The 23,657-nt window shown below is 35.1% G+C and overlaps 1 protein-coding gene across 1 annotated transcript; it reads left to right on the top strand.

The window, feature by feature from the left end:
* Positions 1 to 611: 611 nt before the first annotated feature.
* On the top strand, positions 612 to 2,536 carry LOC149239134 (GDSL esterase/lipase At1g74460-like). Its single transcript, XM_089367078.1, has 5 exons — positions 612 to 942; positions 1,201 to 1,331; positions 1,547 to 1,786; positions 1,878 to 2,127; positions 2,229 to 2,536. Exons 1-5 carry the CDS (start codon positions 672 to 674, stop codon positions 2,459 to 2,461), a joined length of 1,125 nt encoding a protein of 374 aa, XP_089223204.1. The 5' UTR covers positions 612 to 671; the 3' UTR covers positions 2,462 to 2,536.
* The last annotated feature ends 21,121 nt before the right edge of the window (positions 2,537 to 23,657 follow it).

The following is a 23,657-nucleotide window of genomic DNA, read 5'->3' as shown; positions in this document are numbered from 1 at the left end:
TTCTCCTGTGAAATAAAAAGGAATTTGAAAATAATTTACTGTTGTCAATTGAATTGGTCTTTTTTTTTTTATGCTTTTCACTATAGAAGTGCGACCCGAATATGTGCCATTCTAAATGAAATTAAGACCTGCCTTTCAAATTTGATCACTGGTGCACATGTCTGTAAAAAAGAAAGTCTACATGTCTATAAAAAGACAATGACGTGTTTGGAATGTCTTTATGGCATTCATAATTTTTAAAATGCAAGTAGGAGGACCATGCCTTCATTACGTTGATGGTTACTTGTTGAGCCCAAACCGTTAAGACCGCTGGTGTTCATGAGCATGCATCTCCGCAGAAACTACGAAACACAACCGTTCTCAACAACATAAGGATATTATTAGAAATGGCCAGGCAGCTAATCTACCTACTTACGGTGAAATTTATTGTTAGATAACCCTGCGTCCAGACTCCAAACAATCCGGTATACCTATCACTTGTAACGTAACAGTCCATCATTTTAATATTTCCTCCTTACGTATTCCTGCTCACATTTTCCCCCTCCACTTATGTGGATAACAACTATACCAAATCTGATTATAAATACCTGAAACCGCGAGATGTAATTCGAACAGACCAATAGCCGTACCCGGGAACAATTGCAGGAGACCACTTTGTGTATGCAGGAACAATGGATACGATTGGGATTAAGGTACCCATTACAGGTTTCATGGCGACCCTGATGGTGGTAATGGTGGCGTTATGCGTTGGCGCAGGTGCAGCAGAAACAGAGATAAAGCCTGTATCTTTTATTTTCGGGGATTCTTTGTCAGATGTTGGGAACAACAATTATCTGCCCCAGAGTCTGGCGAAGGCCAATTATGCATGGTATGGCATTGACTATGGCAACGGAACGGCTACTGGCAGATACACCAATGGGCGAACCGTTTGTGATATAGTTGGTATTATTCTTATTTCACCCTTTTGCAATTTTCTTTTTTCTTTTATTGGTATTTCGGAGGTATTTTTCTTTTTTCCTTTATTGGTACGTATTTCGGAAGTATTTATGAGTGAGAAATTTTATTTTAATTATAAATTTGGAAAATAATTTGAAATTTTATAAGGAATAATTTTTTTAATATAACTAATCAAATTCCAAAATATTTTTAAAATATATCATTTAAATAAATTCAATTAACTAAATAATACTAATATTGCAGCTGAAGAAATAGGTCTTCCAATCCCAGCACCATACCTGGCTCCATCCACAGATGAGAACGTCGTGTTGAAACATGGTGTCAACTATGCTTCGGGTGGAGGAGGCATTCTTAACGAAACAGGATCTCTTTTTGTAATAACTACTCAATACCTGTTAATTTTTTTGTTTTCAATTTTATGTAGTTTTTTTTGTGATCGGTTTGAACTTTTAATTGGGATTTACGTCAAATAATTGAGCTTCTTTTGTTTATCAAATTTTATTTAAATATTTATAAGTATGTTCAATAAAATTCTTCAAATTGATTAACTGTTTTGCTATTAAATCTGTTAACTACTTTGGACTTGTAGATTCAGCGACTGTGTCTGTGGAGGCAAATAGAGATGTTTCAAGGGACTAAGATAACTATAGCCAAGAAAATCGGGCATGACCAGGCGCAGAAGTTCTTTAATCAATCCATCTATTTAATGTCCATTGGAAGCAACGACTACATCAATAATTATTTGCTCCCAGTGCTGGCTGACTCCTGGACATACACTCCCGATGGTTTCATAGAATATCTTGCCTCTACATTGCGCCAACAAATAACGGTAAGTTTTTCCAGGGCCCTAAATTTGAGACCTATCATTATCAATGCTCCTGTTGTTATCAATCTTGACATTGACATATAAAATGGCGCAGACGCTACACCATTTAGGCGTGCGCAAGTTGCTTTTCACAGGATTGGGACCTGTCGGATGCATTCCACTGCAGCGGGTGCTGACAACAGATGGAGGTTGCAAACAGAATCTCAACGAATATGCCGTCAAGTTTAATGTGGCTATGAAAGAACTCATCACGGATCTAAATTCAAAACTACCAGGAGCTAAATTTGTCTTTGCGGATGGTTACGATTTCTTCAGCAAGCTTATAGATAATCCCCGAGCTTATGGTGAGAATATTTAGATTAGCTATTAAAATTACGCCATGTTTTGATAATTGCTTATTTTTAGATTGGTCACTGGGTTTATTACTGACGTTTAACGCATGCAGGGTTCAATAATTCTGATACACCTTGCTGCAGTTTTGGAAGATATCGGCCCACATTGAGTTGCCTGGCTGCTGCAAAACTGTGTCCAAACAGAAAAAAGTATTTGTTTTGGGACGAATACCATCCTAGTGATGCCGCAAATTTACTGATCGCAAAGGCTCTTATTTCTACGGTGAATTTTTTTCATGGGAGTTCTCCTTCACCTGCACCATCGCCATCTCCATCTTCATCTTAGCGCTTATAGAAGACCTATATACTATAAAGTGATTGGAATGGCGTACCCATTCCAGAGGAAACGATAATTCCTTCTGAGTTTGTAATCTGCAATTATATTGAACCACATTCAAGCTGTCTGTTTCTAATTAAATAAATCTAAGATACTTTTATTTTGTGACGTTTTAGACAGGACGTAACTGTGGGTTGGTGACTCTCTTCATTTTCCTCGTATAAATACAATTCGTGTATGTCAACATCTCCGAAGACGGAGATGTTTCGTGTATGTACACTCACTCTATCGTAACGGGTGAAACTAGAAGTCAGCAAATGTGCAAGATCTGTTGGCCTACTTCCATGTCCTAATGCATACACCACAAGATAACCATTTATTAATGCTGTGACGATGAACTCGCTGCAATGAATATGACATCGAAGATTTTACCAAACACACTTACATATTATCAAAAACACTTACATATCATCAAAAACAGATCAAACAATCCCATATATATATATATATATAGTAATTATCCACCCACCAATGAAATATATGATTTGATCCTATCCATGCATATACAAAATAAAAAAAATATATGATTTGATCCTATCCATGCATATACAAAATAAAAAAAATAAAATCCATGGGTGATGATGAATTACGATAATCGAAAAAAATGAAATATATGAGGTGTATATGAATAGGTAGGGGAAATAATTAATTAAAAAAAATTACGGGGTTGTATATGAGCAATTGTATTGGGTGTAGATGAGTTAGGAGTCCCGAAAGCTGGTAATTGTATCGATAAATTCATTTTAATTAGTTAGAAATGAAATTTTACATTATTTTAGGTTAGTTATATATTTTAAAATTTTAATGGTAGATTTTTTAATATTTGAAAAATATAATTTAGGTAAATTTAATTATTTAATCTTGAATACATATAGTGAATTTTTAAAATATATAATATAATTATATTAAGATAAAATTTATATATACTAACACAATTATATAAATTAAATTGTTGGTAAATGTTTATAAACATATTTTATTATACATTATTAAAAAATCTTTAAAATTTACGAAATTATTTTATTATATATTATTAAAAATTCATAAAATCATAAAATTAACTAAATTATATTTTTATTATTATTTGTTATTGGCTCGAGTCAAGAGGGAATTGAACTCTCAATCTTATTGTTTACATATTACTTTATAACAAGGTCATAAGAAATTGAGTTGTCCCCATGGGTTATTATTATTATTATTATAAAAAGAATTAATTGCACCCATATGTGTATTTACTTTGGAATAGACTTCTACAATTTTATTTCAATTATAAATAATTATTTGGTGGATAGTATGAATTTAACCTCTACATAATATTCTTAAATATCCTTAGAAGTAGTGACAAGTCAAAGGACATGTGTCATATGAACATGAGTTATGTTTTTTTGAATCATATGGTATTGGTCCATGATGTTATACCAAACTTTGCTTACAAGTTAAGAATTTACATGGTAAAGTTACAGTGATTCTACCTACCTGGTTAAGAATCTTGTTACATGTTATATATATATATATATATATATATATATATATATATATATATATATATATATATATATATATATGATGATGATGATGATGATGATGATGATGATCGTTAACGTCCGCTGAGACCAAATAATGATCTATCGGACCTAAAAAGACAAATTATTTATTTTGATTTAAGATTTTATTCCTATGCTCAAAAAGCTTGGAGAGAAGCCTCCCGAGCTCACTATAATTTTGGCATTGTAAAAGGCTAGGAAGGTCAGTATTGTAACAAAGGTTGTGAAATTGAGATCTAATGTGGTTGTATGCAGGGCACTCTAAGAGGAAGTGGTTTTCAGCCTCGATGCTCCTATTCTCACAAATATGGCAGAACCTTTCCATCCATGGCGTTTTAGGAACTACCCAGCGGCCAGTTTCACTATGGAGCTCATGAGAATTCGTTCTAATCTTTGCTATATTAATTTTCTTTTTTGAGCTAATTAGAATAGAGAGATACTTTTGATCTTCAAGGGTGGGGTTGATGACCTTCTTATAATAACTTAATTTTCTTTTAGACGCTAAATCTTTCTCACACCACAATTTTTCTTTGAACTTAGAAGTAACAATATCTTTAATGTTATTTATGTTTTGCAAAGCATCATTCTCATTGATCTCCCAATAGTTTAACCAGGCCCTTGTGTCCTTATGCCATCCTCGGTTAAGCCTTAGGTGATTTTGGCTGGAATTTAAAGCTAGCTTAGGAAGTCTATGATTGTCTATGTTATTGAGCTTGTGCTTGTACATCAGAAACCTGAGCATAGCTAGGCTCTCAATAGAAGAAAGACCTGCTTCTATAAGGAGAATAATATATATATATATATATATATATATATATATATATATATATATATATATATATATATATATATATATATATATATATATTATTTTTATTATAACTAACAAAATCATATAAATTAAATGCCTCATAAATTTGTAATTATTTCTAAAATTACTTTTTATTAAAGATTAAATGTTTACTATCTACTTATTAATTATTAATAACAAAAATAAAATTCTAAATTCTTTATTCCAAAATAAACATATTTATCAACTTAATAACAAACATTAACATTAACCTGAAATCTTTTCTGCAGACTTTTAGTATCATTCTATCAAATCCATCCAACAATCACATCCTCCTTCCCCTCCTTTGCACATCGTCCTTCCCTCACTCCTTCACACTTATCATCACCGCCAAATCTAGCTAGGCACCCTCAATCTATAACTCCATCGCATAGTTGGCCATGCCAGATATACTTTAAAGTTGTCGTGGCAGGTGCCTTTGTCAGCCATGTTGTACCCTACAACAGGTTGTAGTTGCCTGCTTCGCAGCTAAGATCAACCTTTCTTCAACCATCTCAATGCCTATATATTGGCTAGAATGGAGAGGTGTTACTTTGCTCTGACCCAACTTCCAAATTTAATCTTTCACGAAAGTTAGTGGAATTAACTTTGGTCTACACCATCGCGCGTATTGAAAAGTGTAACTAGGTTCAGTGTTCATAATGACATGTATAATTGTGATTTTATGTAATTAATGTAAAAAGAAAATAAAATTATTTTTGTAATACTTGAATCATGGGTTACATGATTAAAGAATTTTAATTTAGTTAAGGTTCCTATTGTGAGCCTTTAGGTTTTGTCATCAAGTCATAAAAGTCAAATTGAGTCAATTCCATGTATGAAAGACCCTTCTTAGGCACGTTACATATTTGTATGAGTCATTAAAAGAATAAAAAGGCCCTCCAAGGCCAAGCTCAAGTACCTCCTACAAGTCGACTTCAAAATGAAGTAATGGAAGTACCCCAAATGACATGTCGGCCTGTAACTCAAGACAAGTTGGCTAATTTTCATGGGAAACCACTATAAAAAGGCATCTCGACATTCTTTTGGAGAGAAGCAATCCAGTCAAGGTCTGAAATAAGAGGAAGAGTGAAAATCACTAGAAAGAGAGCCATATAACCAGCGAAGAGAAGGAAAGGAAGAATGAAGTCTTTGAAGCGAACAAAGTTCCTTCTTAAGATTAATTACTCCAAAAGACTTGGAATATCAAATTATCCATTAAGGATATAAATATTATATTAAATATGTGAATAAGAATAAGAATGATGATGAATTACAAATGAGAACGAGAGGCTTGCTTATATACCAAGCAAGTGTCTCTTCATGAAGAGTCATGTCCTATTAGACATGCCTCTTCAACCTAATTACTAGCTTAACTAACTATTATTTATGATTATTATCTTTTACATTATATTTATATTATTTATATATTTTATTTGTTACATTGCCTCCTTCCTCAAAAAGCTTTGTCCTCAAAGCTTGTCGATGAAAAAAAGCTTGATCTCTTTTTCGACTTTGAAAGTCTTTCTCTCTTGGAGCAGTCATCTTCGTCGATACAAGCTGATATGATATTCTTAGGGACAAACAAAATTGTCACATTGAGAAGGGATCAGACCATCCTAGATTAATCTTCTGTATAACATTCTGATCACTAAAACTTTGTAACGACTTGTCCTCGTACTACTGGGTTGAAGTTACATTACTCTTTTTTGGAACATTAGTTTGTTGTTTCGGTTCTGACTGGTTCAAATATGTAGTATGGTTGATTTGTCTGTTCTCATGATTTGGATGCCGATATGAAACATTTTTTGTGTGATTTTTCCTTATTGGGCATGTGCCAATTTTTATATTTTCTTCTGGCGAAGATGTTGTTGAGTTGGTTATGAAACATTCACTGGGGATGTTCATTGTTTGAACTGCAACATCCAAGCGTGTGTTTTCTTCAACTTGCTCATCTTCTTCCTGAGTTGTGACATTCACTGAATCGATATTTGTTGTTTTGTCATCAACTTGAATTCCTACATTTGATGCTTCCTTCTTGATAAGTTGTTGGACCTGGCTTTCTAATGACTTCTTATCCTTCTTAAGTTTCTTAATTTGTGTCAGCAATTTTTCGCTATGGTTTTTAAATCGAGAAACTTCTTCATTTTTGTCAACATTGATTTTGTCAATTTCTTTTTGCATATTTTGTAATAGCTTTTTACCTTCTTGAGACATTACTTTTGAAATATCTGAGATATCTTCTGGTGTTACTGAATTTGGTTTTAGTGTAAAATCTTGGAGCGTTATTTTCTTCTTCTTGTAAGAAAATGTTAAAACTTCTTCTTTGTATTTAGAATAAAGGAACCTAGAGTTTCCATCCAAGGTAACCCCAAAACAATGTCACTATCAATGTCAATATCGTCAAAACGTAAGGTTTTCACGGTGAATTTTGAGGTAAAAGTATAATCTCCAATATTTAGGTGTAAATTGCTTATATTGTATTGTTTGCCAAAAATATTTGTTTCAACTATATTTGATTCAAGAATCACCAATTGGTTAGCACATTTAGGACTAACATAATTACTTCTTTCAGCAGGACAGATAGAGATTATGATGTCCCTTCCTACGAGCGATCCGTTGATTTGAAATAATGTATCAACATATTTACCAAAGGTTTCAGGAAACCTTTCATCTCTCATTTTTGGACTACACTCAATTTCTTTATCGGTTGACTCCATTTTTACTTTGTTAAGATGAACTTGGGATTTTTTTTTTCTTTTATATATAATATTTTTTTTAACTCTCTTTTTATTTTAATCTATAAAATATATTTCCACTTCTCTCTTATAAAAATCTAATATATATATATATATATATATATATATATATATATATTTCAAATATTCTCTTCTTCTTTTGCTTCTTCTTCTTCTTTTGTTCACTCTTTTAATAAAATTCTTATATAATAATAATTTTTTATATATATAATTATAAATTATATATATTATATAATTTTAATTTATATATTATAAAATTATAATTATATAAAATTTATATATACTTTTTTGAGACCCACTTTTCTTTTTATATGTAACTATATAAGGCTTATATAGTATCCTTTTTTTATAATTAAAATAATATTTTTTTAGAATTTGGATGAGTCGTGACTAATTTGGATGAGGCGTGACTCTTGGTACGGTCACAATCTTTAGATTTGAACGATTAAAATTATTTCGATCGCACCTTTTTTCTCCAATGTTATCAAAATATCTTTTACTTTTAAAATACCATGGGCTATTACCATGGGTTGTTTTTAAAATCTCCTGTAAAAAGTAATATTTACGTTCACGTAAGAGCTTTTGTATCCTTGTTTTTTCTTTAACTTTTAAAATACCATGGGCTATTACCGTGGGTTGTTTTTAAAACCTCCGTTAAAATGTTCTCCACGTAGAAAGTTTTAAATAGACTTGAAAAGATTCTCGCTTATCTTTATTATGCACTTTTATCAATAATGTAAAACCCTTATATATATATATATATATATATATTCACCTTTTTTTTTCTTCGAAATATATTATTTCCTTTCCTCTTTTTTTTATATACCCTTCTTCTTTATTTTTTATTAATTTTTTTTAAATAATGGCCAAAGACCTAAAATATGGAGAATCTCCCAATATGTAGCGAAACACTTCAATTATGACAGCAACGAAGTTGATGATAGGTTGATAGTCAAAGGCCTGGTGATCAGCCAATGTGGCTCTGATACCACATGAAACGAACAAAGTTCCTTCTTAAGATTAATTACTCCAAAAGACTTGGAATATCAAATTACCCATTAAGGATATAAATATTATATTAAATATGTGAATAAGAATAAGAATAATGATGAATTACAAATGAGAACGAGAGGCTTGCTTATATACCAAGCAAGTGTCTCTTCATGAAGAGTCATGTCCTATTAGACATGCCTCTTCAACCTAATTACTAGCTTAACTAACTATTATTTTTTATTATTATCTTTTACATTATATTTATATTATTTATATATTTTATTCGTTATAGTCTTTTGGTGTTGTTTTTGGGTAGTATACACTCCACACATGTGAGATTTCAGAACTCTCTGAAACATAAAGAGCTGAGGTACTATAGTCATCTTGAGAAGGTAGATTTGGAAGAAGTCTATTAGATCCTCTAGCCAGGATAAAGAAGGAAAGTCAATCTCTCTCACATAAGAAGGTTGAAGGTCAAAATTGAGTCTAGGACCGAATCTAGGGTTCTCTGAATTAAGGGTTGAAAAGTTGAAGGTATGTTTCTAGGAACCCAAGCTCTAAAATGTAGCCGAGAAGGAGGAAGAAAAAAGAAGGTTGACTATCATTGACTCAAGGAAGAAGGAAATCATCAAGGAAGCTTTGTGATTTAGTCATGAAGAGGCAAAATAGTTCAAGGATCTTGGTCTTGGTATTCATCAATTGAAGTCTCTATAAGAAGAAGAATTCATTTGAGTTTTCCTCTCAATTGGGAGAGGTTTTGATCCTCGATGATAGCCTACATTCTGTGTCTCTTGTCTCTTTATTGTTTATTCTTTGGTAGTTGTTAGATAAATAAGAACACTATAATAATCTAATCAAAGAGAAGATCTTAATCTATTGAAGTAAAAAGCATTCAGAAACAATTATCATTGATAGCTCAAAACCATCTAATCTTGATGCCCTAGATTTCTCAACATGGTATCAGATCTAAGGTGACAAAAGAAAGGAAGGGCATCTTATCAAGGGACACTCAAAGATCAAATCTCAGGAAAGACACCAAAGAAAATCTAAGAACATCATTAGCAAAGTCAAGATTTGCAAGGAGGTGACAAAGCCCTAGATCGAAGAAAAGGTCTACAGGAAGTCTTGGAAACCTCCAGTCATCATTAAAACACCAGAAAGGCCCTCATCAAGTTGAATATATCCACAAATCAAGGTAGCTTGAAGTTTATTCATCCAATGGAAGCAAATGACGTTGTCATCATCTTCAAGAGACCCTCTCATTGAAGCAAGGATTTCATCTCAAAGGAAAATCCTTATCCTTGAATAAAATCATATAAGGAGTATCAATTCATCATCAAGAAGACATCATCAATCATTACCAAAAGCGATCTCTCTCTCTGTGAAGGATCATTATTGAAGAGAACTATATTTGTCTAGAAGAAGTTTTATAATATCTATATCATCATCAAACTCAAGGAAGCATCAAGAAGAAGAAGAATCTTATCAACTAGGTATATTTATGTCCACATACGAATCTTTCAAAATGTATTTTTGCAATGAAAGCAACAAATTAGTTGGGGCTTTAAACTATCTTGCATGGAAGAAGAGAACAAATCTAAATCTCATTGAAAATGAGGTCATGGATCATGTCAAAGGATCTATCACCATACCAGTGAAAGAAGATGATCAAGCACTTACAAATTTTATGATAGGGGAATTGAGGGCTCAAAGGATTCTCATAGAATCCATCAAGGATTCCCTCATTCCATATGTATCAAAACTCAAAACTTCAAAAGAAATTATTGCAAACTGTTGGAGTTGTATTCCATAAGCACTGTGAGAGAGGTTATCCCATTAAGGCAAGAAATCTACAAGTTAAAGATGTCAAAAGAATAAGGAGTAGCCTCATACTTCATCAGGATATTTGAAATCAGGAATCAACTTCAAGATCTAGGAGAAGTCATGCCTGATAGAGAATTTATTATAGTAGTACTAAATGCAGTACTGGAGGAGTGGAGTAACTTTACTTCAAGTATTTATGGGAAGAAAGAAACTACTCCATTCCAGGATCTATGGTCACTATGCAAGATTGAAGCATCCAAGCTAAAGGAAAAATCTGATATATGATCAGGTGAACAAAATCAAGCATATGCTACAATGACAAAAAGAAAGGGAAATTTTAGAAAGTTTGGTCCTAATAAAAGGAAGAAGAACATGGCTAAGATTCAATGTTATGGGTGTCAAGAATATGGGCATTACAAGAGAGATTGTCCTAATATCAAGAAGGACAATAAGAAAAGAGGAAGAGAAGAAGCCCATATCACTGAGGAAGTGGAGGAAGATGAAAAGAAGAAATCCAAGAAAGAGGAAGTAAAAGATCTCTAGTATGATTAAGAAATGTCTTCCTCACCTAACTCTTTTCAAGTTTTGTTTTCTAGCTTTTCCTGTTCTAAAGTATAACTATTAGGAACCATTAGAAGCATGATAGGATACATCATGGCATCATAAGAAGCATTAGAAGCAAGATCTCGTAGGAAAACATGAATGATAGTTGAATTAGATCCATAACTCTTGGTAACCTCATTTGAAGCACTTATAGGAAAAAGAAAAAGGAAGTCATCTTGTATAAAGCTCATCATACATCAGTTAAGAGGAAAGGTCTGCTGAATGAGGATACTTAAGATCCTCTATTTGAATCATCATCGGAAGATTCACCAAAAAAAAGAGAGAAAGTATTTCATCTAGAATTTCAACTTGGAGGAATTCATGAAAGAATGGTATGATGTCAATAAGTAGGTCAAGGGATTGAATTTTTCAATCTAGGAAGTTGTTGAAGGAAGATAACCTAAAAGAAGAATGAGGTATGTATTCTTTTATTTGATAATTTGGATTTACGTCATATGGTTGTGGATAACATGGATAAATGCTCTGCTTCAAGAGCATGATCAAAAGGAAAGGATTTCGTTCATTGAAAAGATGTAGGAAGGAATGGGTCACACAATGACTAGATCAAATCAACATAATATGTCCACATATAAAATATGAGGGGGTTGACATTAATTGGAGTAACTATGATTGGAAGTTCTTGAAAAGAAATTTGTGAAGAAAGGAAGGAAGAGATCGTAAAATAAGAAACTATGGAAAATGAAATCAACATCCAAGGACTAAAATATTTGACTGTGATATCCCCAGAAAGGATATGAAGCCTCTGATGTAGTCTGAAAAAGAAAGAGACCCTTAACAATTAATATATTCTGGAGATGTGTCAATATGTATGCAGGATGTTGATGCAAACCAAAATATGTCATGATAAAAGACCATCACAAAGGTAATATTGATTTAACGTTCATTCCTCGAATGATATTTGAATGGGCTTGTGCAGGGCTTCCGAAGGAATATCTATGGATATCTTCCACCCATGATGTTCATGTAGTAGGATGAAAGATCCTTAAGGAAACATGGCATCAAGGAAGGCCATATATGAACTGATGGATCACTTTCTGATGAAAGGAATAATGACATGATGAATTATGGATGAAAGTGATGGATGGCATATTCCCTACAAAGAAGTCCCAAAACATGAAGACTCCTGAATAAAGTAAATAAGTTCATGACATCATGAGGAGGATTTCTTTAAGTAGTTGGTTGTCCCATCATCTCCACCTAAGGAGATGTTGTAGGTCCCTAATTAAGAGGGATTCTGGAAATAAGTTTCTTACTTGGTAGAAACATGGAAGTAAAATTCCTAAGCCAAGAGGGAGCTTACATGCATTCCTTCCATAGGAATGAGTACATTCCTTCACTGGAATAGGTACGTCCCCCCTAATTAAGAGGGAGAGATAAACACATCATTCTTGTCTTGACTTGGGAAGAGAGAATGGATGATTTGGTAAACATCTGGCATCTGATGCTCTTTGAGGATGAGTTAGGGAATCCAATATAAGAGTAGTCGTAGAGGATCGATATCCTTTGAGGACTAGGAATCCAAAGTAAGAGTAATCCCGGGGAACACATCCTGAGAAACCGGGTGGGGTATGTTTTGAGAGAGACAATGATGACAGTGTCTATACATCATTGGTCTCACCAGCATTGAGATTAGATCTCATGGAGAGATAGACTTGCTAGTCAAGGCCTTTCTATGTGACAATGTTGGTTGATATGATGTTGAACAGATGGGTTACCAATCCGATATTATTATGAGAATTCTTCATGTTGAGAATGTCCAAGTACTTTATATGGATTATGAATACCTCCCTAGTTAAAAGGGAGTGTTGAAAAGTGTAACTAGGTGCATTCTTCATAATGACATGTATAATTGTGATTTTATTGAATTGATGTAAAGAAGAAAACAAAAATATTTTTGTAATACTTGAATCATGGGTTTCATGATAAAGGAATTTTATTTTAGTTAAAGTTCCCATTGTGAGCCTTTAGTTTTTTTCATCAAGTCATAAAAGTCAAATTGAGTCAATAACATGTATGAAGGACCCTTCTTGCACATGTTACATATTTTTATGAGTCATTAAAAGAATAAAAAGGCCCTCTAAGACTAAGCTCAAGCACCTCCTACAAGTCAACTTCAAAATGAAGTAATGGAACTACCACAATGACATGTCAGAGTTAGTCAAACTATAACTCAAGACAAGTCAGCTAATTTTCATGGGTAACCATTATAAAAAGGAAGTTCATAATTCATTTGGAGACAAGAAATTTAGTCAAGTTCTAAAATAAGAGGAAGTGCGAAAATTACTAGAAAAAGAGGCATATAACTAGTGAAGAGAAGGCAAGGGAGAACAAATTCTTTTGGTATTTTTTTTGGGTAGTATACATTCCACACATGTGAGATTTCAGAACTCTCTATTGCAAAAAGCGCCGAGGTACTATAGGTATTATAGTCTGAAAAAGAAAGAGACCCTTGACAATTAATATATTCTGGAGATGTGTCAATATGTATGCAGGATGTTGATGCAAACCAAAATATGTCATGATAAAATACCATCACAAAGGTAATATTGATTTAACGTTCATTCCTCGAATGATATTTGGATGGGCTTGTGCAGGGCTTCCAAGGGAATATCTATGGATATCTTCCACCCATGATGTCCATGTAGTAGGATGAAAGATCCTTAAGGAAACATGGCATGAAGGAAGGCCATATATGAACTGATGGATCACTTTCTGATGAAAGGAATAATGACATGATGAATTATGGATGAAAGTGATGGATGGTATATTCCCTACAAAGAAGTCCCAAAACATGAAGACTCCTGAATAAAGTAAATAAGTTCATGACATCATGAGGAGGATTTCTTTAAGTAGTTGGTTGTCCCATCATCTCCACCTGAGGAGATGTTGTAGGTCCCTAATTAAGACGAATTCTTGAAATAAAATAAGTTTCTTACTTGGTAGAAACATGGAAGTAAAATTCCTAAGCCAAGAGGGAGCTTACATGCATTCCTTCCATAGGAATGAGTACATTCCTTCATTGGAATAGGTATGTCCCCCTTAATTAAGAGGGAGAGATAAAAACATCATTCTTGTCTTGACTTGGGAAGAGAGAATGGATGATTGGGTAAACATCTGGCATCTGATGCTCTTTGAGGATGAGTTAGGGAATCCAATATAAGAGTAGTCGTAGAGGACCGATATCCTTTGAGGACTAGGAATCCAAGGTAAGAGTAATCCCGGGGGAACACATCCTGAGAAACCGGGTGGGGTATTTTGAGAGAGACAATGATGGACAGTGTCTATACATCATTGGTCTCACCAGCATTGAGATTAGATCTCATGGAGAGATAGACTTGCTAGTCAAGGCCTTTCTATGTGACAATGCTGGTTGATATGATGTTGAACAGATGGGTTACCAATCCGAATCTTCTTATGAGAATTCTTCATGTTGAGAATGTCCAAGTACCTTGTATGGATTATGAATACCTCCCTAGCTAAAAGGGAGTGTTGAAAAGTGTAACTAGGTGCATTCTTCATAATGACATGTATAATTGTGATTTTATTGAATTGATGTAAAGAAGAAAACAAAAATATTTTTGTAATACTTGAATCATGGGTTTCATGATAAAGGAATTTTATTTTAGTTAAAGTTCCCATTGTGAGCCTTTAGGTTTTTTCGTCAAGTCATAAAAGTCAAATTGAGTCAACAACATGTATGAAGGGCCCTTCTTGGACATGTTACATATTTGTATGAGTCATTAAAATAACAAAAAGGCCCTCCAAGACTAAGCTCAAGCACCTCCTACAAGTCAACTTCAAAATGAAGTAATGGAACTACCACAATGACATGTCAGAGTTAGTCAGACTATAACTCCAGACAAGTCAGCTAATTTTCATGGGTAACCACTATAAAAAGGCAGTTCATAATTCATTTGGAGACAAGAAATTTATTCAAGTTCTAAAATAAGAGGAAGTGCGAAAATCACTAGAAAAAGAGGCATATAACCAGTGAAGAGAAGGCAAGGAAGAACAAATTCTTTTGGTATTTTTTTTGGGTAGTATACATTCCACACATGCAAGATTTCAGAACTCTCTGTTGCAAAAAGCGTTGAGGTACTATAGGTATTATAGTCATCTTGAGAAGGAAGATTTGGAAGAAGTTTATTAGATCCGCTAGACGAGTTAAGGAAGGTGAGTCTCTCTCTCTCACAAAAGAAGGTTGAAGGTCAAAATTGAGTCTATGACCAAATCTAGGGTTCTCTAAATTAAGGGTCAAAAAGTTGAAGGTCTGTTTCTATGAACCAATGCTTTGAAAGGTAGCTGAGAAGGAGGAAGAAACAATAAGGTTGACTATTGTTGACTCACGGCACAAGGAACTCATCAAGGAAGATTTGTGACTTGGTATTGGAGAGGCAGAATCGGTCAAGGGTCTTGGTCTTGGTATTCATCAATTAAAGTCTCTATAAGAAGAAGAATTAATTTAGGTTTTCCTCTCAAGTGGGAGAGGCTTTGGTCCTGGCTATTAGCCTACATTCTTTGTCTCTCGTCTCTTTATTATTTATGGTTTGGTAGTTGTTTGATGAATAAGAAAACTATAATAATCTAATCAAAGAGAAGATCCTAATCTATCGAAGTAAAAAGCATTCACAAACAGTTATCATTAATAGAGAAACAATCTAATCCTGATGCCCTAGATTTCTCAACAATGTTCAGGGTGTCGACAGTCCCCTAATTATATAAAATTTATCTCAATCCAACCTCTCGATTTGAAATTATGCCTAGCTAAATATTGGGCCCCACAACCCTACCACATCAGCAAGGGTCAACCACTTGGAAAACACATGGCACTGCCAGCTCACATGAGGTCCAACATGTTACCATAGCACTGCAGTGCCACCACGCTATCACTTCAATCCGCCAAGGATATTCTATCCAAAGACCCATGTTGTGATGGACTCATTTCTTCCAACCAACTAGAGGGTCCCCATCTATAACTCTTGTTGAACCATTCCCTTTTCCTCTTTAGTGTACACACTTCCAACCCCGGTGGTGCATCATTAATATTTTTGTTAAATATCAAAGATAATATCTATTAAGTGCCTTCTATTTATTTTGTGGATCATGTTATCTCTGCGACCTACTACGAAATGGAACCACTAATTCTATTTTGTGGTCCCATGATCTGTGACGATGTGGCCCCCAATACACGTATCACCATGTAAATTACCACAAGGAAATCCCCATGCCAAGTGGAACCACCATCTACAACCATGTGTCCACTAGGTGACATATCGACCTATCCTCCACATCACCACCCAACTTCCTATTCTTGACGTTGTATTGATGTTAGGGTGATTTCATCCTGCCATGTCGTATTCCATGAGGGTGCCACGTGTAATCTAGAATCTAGCCTCTTAGCCATCCGAAAATACCATACCGCATTCCAAGTGTCATGATGCCAATGTGACATAGTAGCAACCTTGCTACATCATGGTTACCTGTCAACCACATCCCATGTGGCATATGCCACCTCAACTTGGATTAGGGGCCTCACCAAGTCCCAGACCTCCATGAAAATAGTGATTTCCTATTAGATAACAAAGATGTTCCCATCCTTTGGAATCTATTTCTTTTGTGTCATCATGCCACATCCAAAGGGCGCACCACTCTATTACTTGTGACACGACAAAAATTTCGTCTCATTTATGTACAAATAGGAATATCTGGCGCACCCACTTTTAGCAACGCCAACACTCACAACTAAGAAAAACTCCTCATTGCACCTCTTTGTCGCAATGGAATATTAGCGAAAGGTGATGGGAAGTTTCCTGTCCCACACCCTATTTCAACCGCACCCTTTTTAATAACGAACCTCCTTGCATTCTAAGCATATTGTGATGTTAATTTACATGGTGGATAATGAGAAATTTCCCATCTCGCTCTATGTTAACCCAAGACCTTAGTAACTTTAGAATGCTTCTTTAGAAGTTGTCTAGGTTCACTTGACCCACCTATATGCTTGCTTTATGCAAGCCCAAACTTGAAGTCTCGAGGTTTTCATGGCCTGTATATCCACTCTCCGCACATGTAATACAATACCTTGAGAATTAGACTATGCCTAGAAGTAAAAATAAAACCATGATACATGACCAAGACCCACATGGTCTGTTAACATGCCATGATAACAATTAAATAGTAAAGTTGATAAACTCCAAGGCATGGATAATTCATCTCCATTCTAGCATGCAACCTGTAGGTTTTCCACACACACCATGAATATTCAATAGGATTTATTAAAAATTCCTTTACAACATTATCCAAAGGCCTCCAATGGCATTTACACAACATTTATTCAAGATATTCACATGTAGAATATGTTGGAAATCACACAAATCCACAAATAACTGATCATCTCAACAATTTACATAAGAATATAAATAAATAAATTGTCATCCAGGAACACATCAACAACATATGCATCCATAAGTCCCTTATAACCATGATAATCGTTCACAAACCATCACCATGAAATGCACAATAGTACACATCCTCATTGATATATATGATATATCCATTACCGTATAATAAAAAAAATCGTCATTAATATTGCATAAACATAAACAAGTTATAAGTAAACAACTTATCTTAGTAATTAAATGGTTAACAACTAAGAGAAGGACTTCAACTCTCCTCCCAAGCATAGGCCAACTAAACTGTAGTCATTTCTTATAGTTTACCACCCCTGAGATGGATTCAAAGTCTGAGGAGTAAAGTGCTCAAGAGAAAATATACACTAGTCATTCATGACACATGGGAATCTAGAGGACACAATGCCTCCACCCAAATGGTCACTTTTTGGAATCCAGAGTCCACAGTGCCTCCACCTGCAATCCAAAAAGAATGTAGAGAACACAATGTCTCCACCCAATAATTGCTCATAGGAATCCAAAGCCTCATTGTCTCTGCCTGATTACACTACAAGAATCCAGATCCCATAGTTTCTCCACCCGCAATCTAATAGGAATCCAAAGCACACCATGCCTCCACCTAATATCTTTTATAGGAATTGAGAGGCCACCCTCAGGGCCTACACCTATGAAAACCATGAGATTTCCCATAGTAACAAGTGTATAAACTTTCTATGCAAGAATCCATAGCTCACTGTCGTCCTATCTTATCAATGCCACAACTTCACAAAAACTCAGCATTTTTGGATTTGGCATGAAAAATTATGCTTTCCTACCAATGGCCAAGAAATTTGGGCAGGTTTTGAGCCCTCAAAAAGGTCAAAAAGACTCAAAAAATGACCTCACTACCCCTATTTTGACACACAGGAAGCAATGTTGGGAGAATGGACTTTTGGAGGGGCAAATGGAGGCCAAATTGAAAAATTCCACTTGGGTTGGAAAGCAGATAGGCAGACCTTTCCGACAAGCACATCTAGAGCTCATTTGTACACTGGGAAGGCTTCCAAAAGTGGGTACAAATAGGTGCCACGCATAGAGAATCAAGCGCGGTGCATAGAGGAAAAGTTGCCAGTTTGACCAAGTTTTGCTCTGTTTTTCGCCCAGCTTTGGCTAGTTTGACTTTTTCACTTTTCTAATGGCAAATTTGTGATGTAATTTGATAAACATTGATGGATCATGATGTAAACATGTTAAATTTTCACTTGTAGAGGTAGATTCATTAGTTTAAAAGTTGTTCGAAACTGAATGAATCAGTTCCCTGAAGAATGTAGAGAATACAACGTCTCCACCCAATAATCACTCCAGGAATCCAAAGCCTCATTGTCTCCACCTGATTACACTACAAGAATCCAGATCCCATAGTTTCTCCACCCGCAATCTGATAGGAATCCAAAGCACACCATGCCTCCACCTAATATCTTTTATAGGAATTGAGAGGCCACCCTCAGGGCCTCCACCTATGAAAACCATGAGATGTCCCATAGTAACAAGTGTATAAGATTTCTATGCAAGAATCCATAGCTCACTGCCGACCTATCTTATCAATGCCACAACTTCACCTTTCTATAATTTTCCCCAGCTAGCTCCCAAGTGTGAGCATGTGATGAGCTTCTTCTAATGCTTCCATGCATTACTAATATGTAGTTTTTCTTGGTACAACACAGTCACTATGCTATCATCTCCTTGTGGATTCATTTTTGGTTCATGCTTTCTCTTTTCATCTATCTCCATAGTGCATTAATTCCCTCTTTATGAGAGTGTCCCCCTCTTATCCCAATGCCTTCCTTGATTTTCCTTTTCATGTTGACCAATGTCTTCCATCCTATAGGATTGACTCGTCCTTTTTTTCCCTAGTCGCCCATACGCTACTATAAATTTTTGTACAATGCAACATGGATGTGGGTGAGTGTTAGTTACAACATTTAAATATTAGCTACTTCCCCAATCCATTCGCAAGAATCACCTCCTCCTAGCTTTAAATTTGTGGTCTCTCTCTCAGTCCAGTCATGAATTATATTTCACATCAATTTACATTATCACTTCATACAATAATATTTACATGAAGGGTGACAAAAAGGTTGTTATAGGCCCCACCCCTTTAGAGAAACATTGTCCTCAATGTTCTATACCCAAACATAATTCAACTGTCACTGAACACAAAATTGATAGTGAGCTTCATATACACATAGCTCTCTTTACATGTGCTTACACAACAAACAAAAATGGGTAAGATACCCTCATTTTCTGAGCCATCTCCTAAGTGGTTTCAACTCTTTTTTTGACATATAGTGGGCACTTAAGTGTTCTTGCCTTGGTACTTTGCGACTACCAATGTTTTCATAACTCAAACCATTTCTTGGGACACAAATAGTTGAGCTAATTGGTTTTCCATTGGCTATTGCTATGCAATTAAGCTAGTATATTAACATGTGATGTATTTTTTTGTACTTAATGGTTGTTGGGCATCCTTATGTTGATTGTAGACTCTAGAAATATCTCGAAATTTGATGGTCAAGAGAGAGGGAAATTGTTTGACATCTATCCTAACCATTATATTCTAAGATATTCTTTGAATTTGCAATTGACATAAGTTCATGCATCGATTTTATTGTGAAGTAAAGTCTAAAACATGATCTATGAAGTACCCAATAAGTGGGTTTGATATGTAAATTTAAGTGAGGTATTTCTTCATCAGAGTAGTTAGGAGAAATATGAAATATTATTTAAATTATTATATTAGTAATTTTGATAAATTATAATATTAACTATTTAATTCTATATAATTTCAAAATAATATATATTATGTTACTTTAAAGATATCTTAACATAATATTAATATTAAGGTTATTGACATTGACATTAATATGAAAGTTAGTAATAACATTAACAATAGATTAATAACATTAACATTAACATTAACATTAACATTAATGACATTAATATCTTACCTTAAAATTACTATTAATATCTTAACTTAATATTAAATTGAGGTTAATAAAATTAATGTGCTTATTACAAGTGATATTAATATTAGTTAATAAGGTTTATTAATTAATATTAATATTAATTAATAAAACACCAAACTCTTCTGCATTAATAAACAAGAGACCCACTTACATACAATATTTTTTTACTATTAAAATCTACTGAAACATACCTACTCCAACTAACTCTTGATTTGAAGCTTTAAACTATTTAAAAGAAAAATACACACATTCATTCATTAAAATTGAAAATATTTATATTTGAAATTTGGTTTATGATTTAGGCTATGAAAAATAATTTATACTTTATCATTAATATTGTGATTGTGTAAAATTTACTTAGGCTTCAACCTTCCACGTTATGAATTAACACCTTCTATCGAATTTGATCCCATATTACTTATATTATTACTTTTATATTTTCTTACTTATAATACTACATTTAATTTAATTTATTTCGTCAAAACGTAAAATCAAAATGGTGGAATTCCAAACATGATATTGCTGCAAAATATGTCATCTGAGCTTAACCAAAAATATACGAGTCATACAACCCCTGGTACCAATATTTTGAAACGGTTGTACAAACTTAACTTTGAATATGTGAGAAGAAGGCCGACAGGATCGTTTAGCTTGTTCAACTAATAGTAGAAGATACCATGAGTTAAACTGGAACGAACCTGCTCAATACATTACAAACTAAACTGAATATGGTCCATATTATTATACCCACCGTTGGCACATTCACAGATCTATTTATTTGCCTTCCATACCTATTAACCTATTCTTCAGATTTACCCTCAACCTTGGACTTCTCTTCGGTGGGAGCTCCTTCAGCTTTTTCTTCAACGCCCATGCCCTCGTCGAATGGTTGACCAACAGTCTCTCGTTTTGCAGGTTTGGCTTGTTTGGGCATTTTGGTGGAATCATTGAGTTTTGACACTTCGTCGGATTCCACCGGGGCTGATTGTGCTTCAGGCTCCGAGGCATGCAACATTACAGTTATTTCCTCTGCAGATTTCTCTACAATGGGGGGGATTTCATCTACTTTTTTCTCAGCCGCGAGAACCTCTTGTGTGGGACTGCAGGTAGGAGCTTCTTCTTCAGTAGGCCCTTCAATCATGGGTTCAATCTCAGTAACCTTCACAACTTCCTCTAGGGGTTTCACTTGTTCTTCGCTTGCTATCAATTCAATTGACATGGTAACTGTTGGAAGGTATTAATTCCAACCACCCACATTAATAGACTGTTCTAGAGAATTCAGCAGGTAGTGTCTAGAAGTCGTTGACAAATGGGAAAGCTTCCTAGAGAAGCCACTGCCCCATTAGACTCCAAAAAGTTCTCTGTGTTGTATAAATACCTAATCAGCGAATGAAGTTGCATGTTGTGAAGTTATAAGCTGTGTGCTGTGTTTATGAGTTGAGTCTCTCCTCTCTCTGATATGGTATCGGAGTGGTAGAGGTTGAGTGTTGCATGTTCAGCAGTGTAATCTTTAATTTGGTATCAGAGTCGAGGATTGAGAGGCCAGAAGCAGAGTGAGTCTGTGCAGCTGTTAAATCTCAGTTTAATTGCTGTTCGAAGAAGTGCAACCTTATAGTAGGTTCTGAGATCCTACAGTTGGAGAGTCCTGTGTTACGTGCAGACCATGTGAAGCTGAGGGACCGTTGGTAAGCCTCTAATATAGTAGAGTCGAGTGTTCTTTCTCTACTATGTGGGATAAGTGCATCTGTGCATGGTTAAAGGTTCAGCTATCGCTGAGTTGTTGTGTGATCGAACCCCATTGAAAGAGTCCTGAAAAGAGAGAAGTCCATTGTGGAATAAAGACAAGGGTCGAGTCTGCTAGTTATATGGTTGCTGTTAGTAGAAAGGAGCTTGTACAGAGTATTCGCTTGGCATGTGGATGTCCTGGCAGCGTTGTTCATAGGTTGAAGATATAGTTAGTTTGAGCGCGGTGAAAGAGAGGAGTAAAGCCTGTCGTGGACCAATGTTGTTTTGTCTATCTCATCATTGGTACGACCCGTCTCAACTTTGAGGTGTGCTGTAGAGAGGAAGCAGAAGAGGCATGTCAAAGCCTTTGTTTTTTGAAAGTCAATTCAATTAATTTGATAGCCGAGGGTTAGGCTTAGTTTCAAAGCCCAATTCTTTTGCTGAGTCTGTGAAAGAGATTAGAGCATGGAAGTCGTAGGAGGATACAGTTGCAAGCATAATGAACTGATCGTTGTGCATAGAGAGAAGTGTGGGAGAAGCTTCTGTATGAGTGTGGGAAAAGCTGTGTCATAGGTTGTGTGCAGACGCTGAATAGAACCTATGGAGACTGTGTTGCTGCAAGCCCTATTTGTTTGATTCATAATTCCAAGATTAGAGCTCAGGTTAGCTGTGTTTGGCCAAGGTCGAGAGTGCTCCGTGGTGTGTAGATTAGTGCGGCAAATCAAGCCACAGTGTGGCGTATGTGGTGTGCTGTGTGAACATGTGTGGAGTAATAGCTGCGTGGTGTGGTGTAGATCGTAGAGTGGCATGGGTTAAATAACCAGCCACTATGTCAAGTAAAATTTCTGTAAAGCCCTCGTGGAAGGTTGCTTCTGTGCGTAGAGTAGTGTGAGAGAGTTGGCTAGTGGCTGTGGTGTGAAGATGAGTTGTGAAGAGCTGTGAGACAACTCAGTGAGTGCTGGTAAAGGGCCAAAAGCGTGGGCGCTAGATTTCTATTTTTTGGTGTGTGTGAAGGGATTGCTAACTGTTTAAAGTGAAGTCCTGGAGATATTGTTGTGCAGAGAGTGTGAGCCCTGTTATTGGCACTGATTAGAGAGCGTCGATGCTGGAGATGCTGAGAGCTCTGAGTGCCGCTGGGAGGAGTGTCGCTGTTTGAGTGTCGTGGGAGTGTGAGTGATGCGTGAGGGGAGTCAGAGTTTAAGGAAAATTTAAGCCTAGCTGATATGTCTATCTTTTTAGACTTTTTTTACAATGATCCTTTCGATGATAATTTTCTCAGGAACCCATTTGGTCTTAGTAGTATTTTTGAGTTCTTGGACAAACAATTTCATGTTGAGAATCATGTTGTTGAAGAAATCACTCATGTTGTTGAGGATCATGTTGTTCAAGAAATCACTCATGTTGTTGAGGATCATGCTGTTGAATAAATCAC

The sequence above is a fragment of the Pinus tabuliformis genome, chromosome 8 (genome assembly GCF_031772625.1).
Source record: "Pinus tabuliformis cultivar Carrire ecotype Pingquan chromosome 8, CPIR1, whole genome shotgun sequence".
NCBI lineage: Eukaryota > Viridiplantae > Streptophyta > Pinopsida > Pinales > Pinaceae > Pinus > Pinus tabuliformis.
The sequence above is the reverse complement of the archived record's forward strand: the minus strand, read 5'-3'. Positions and strand labels throughout refer to the sequence as shown.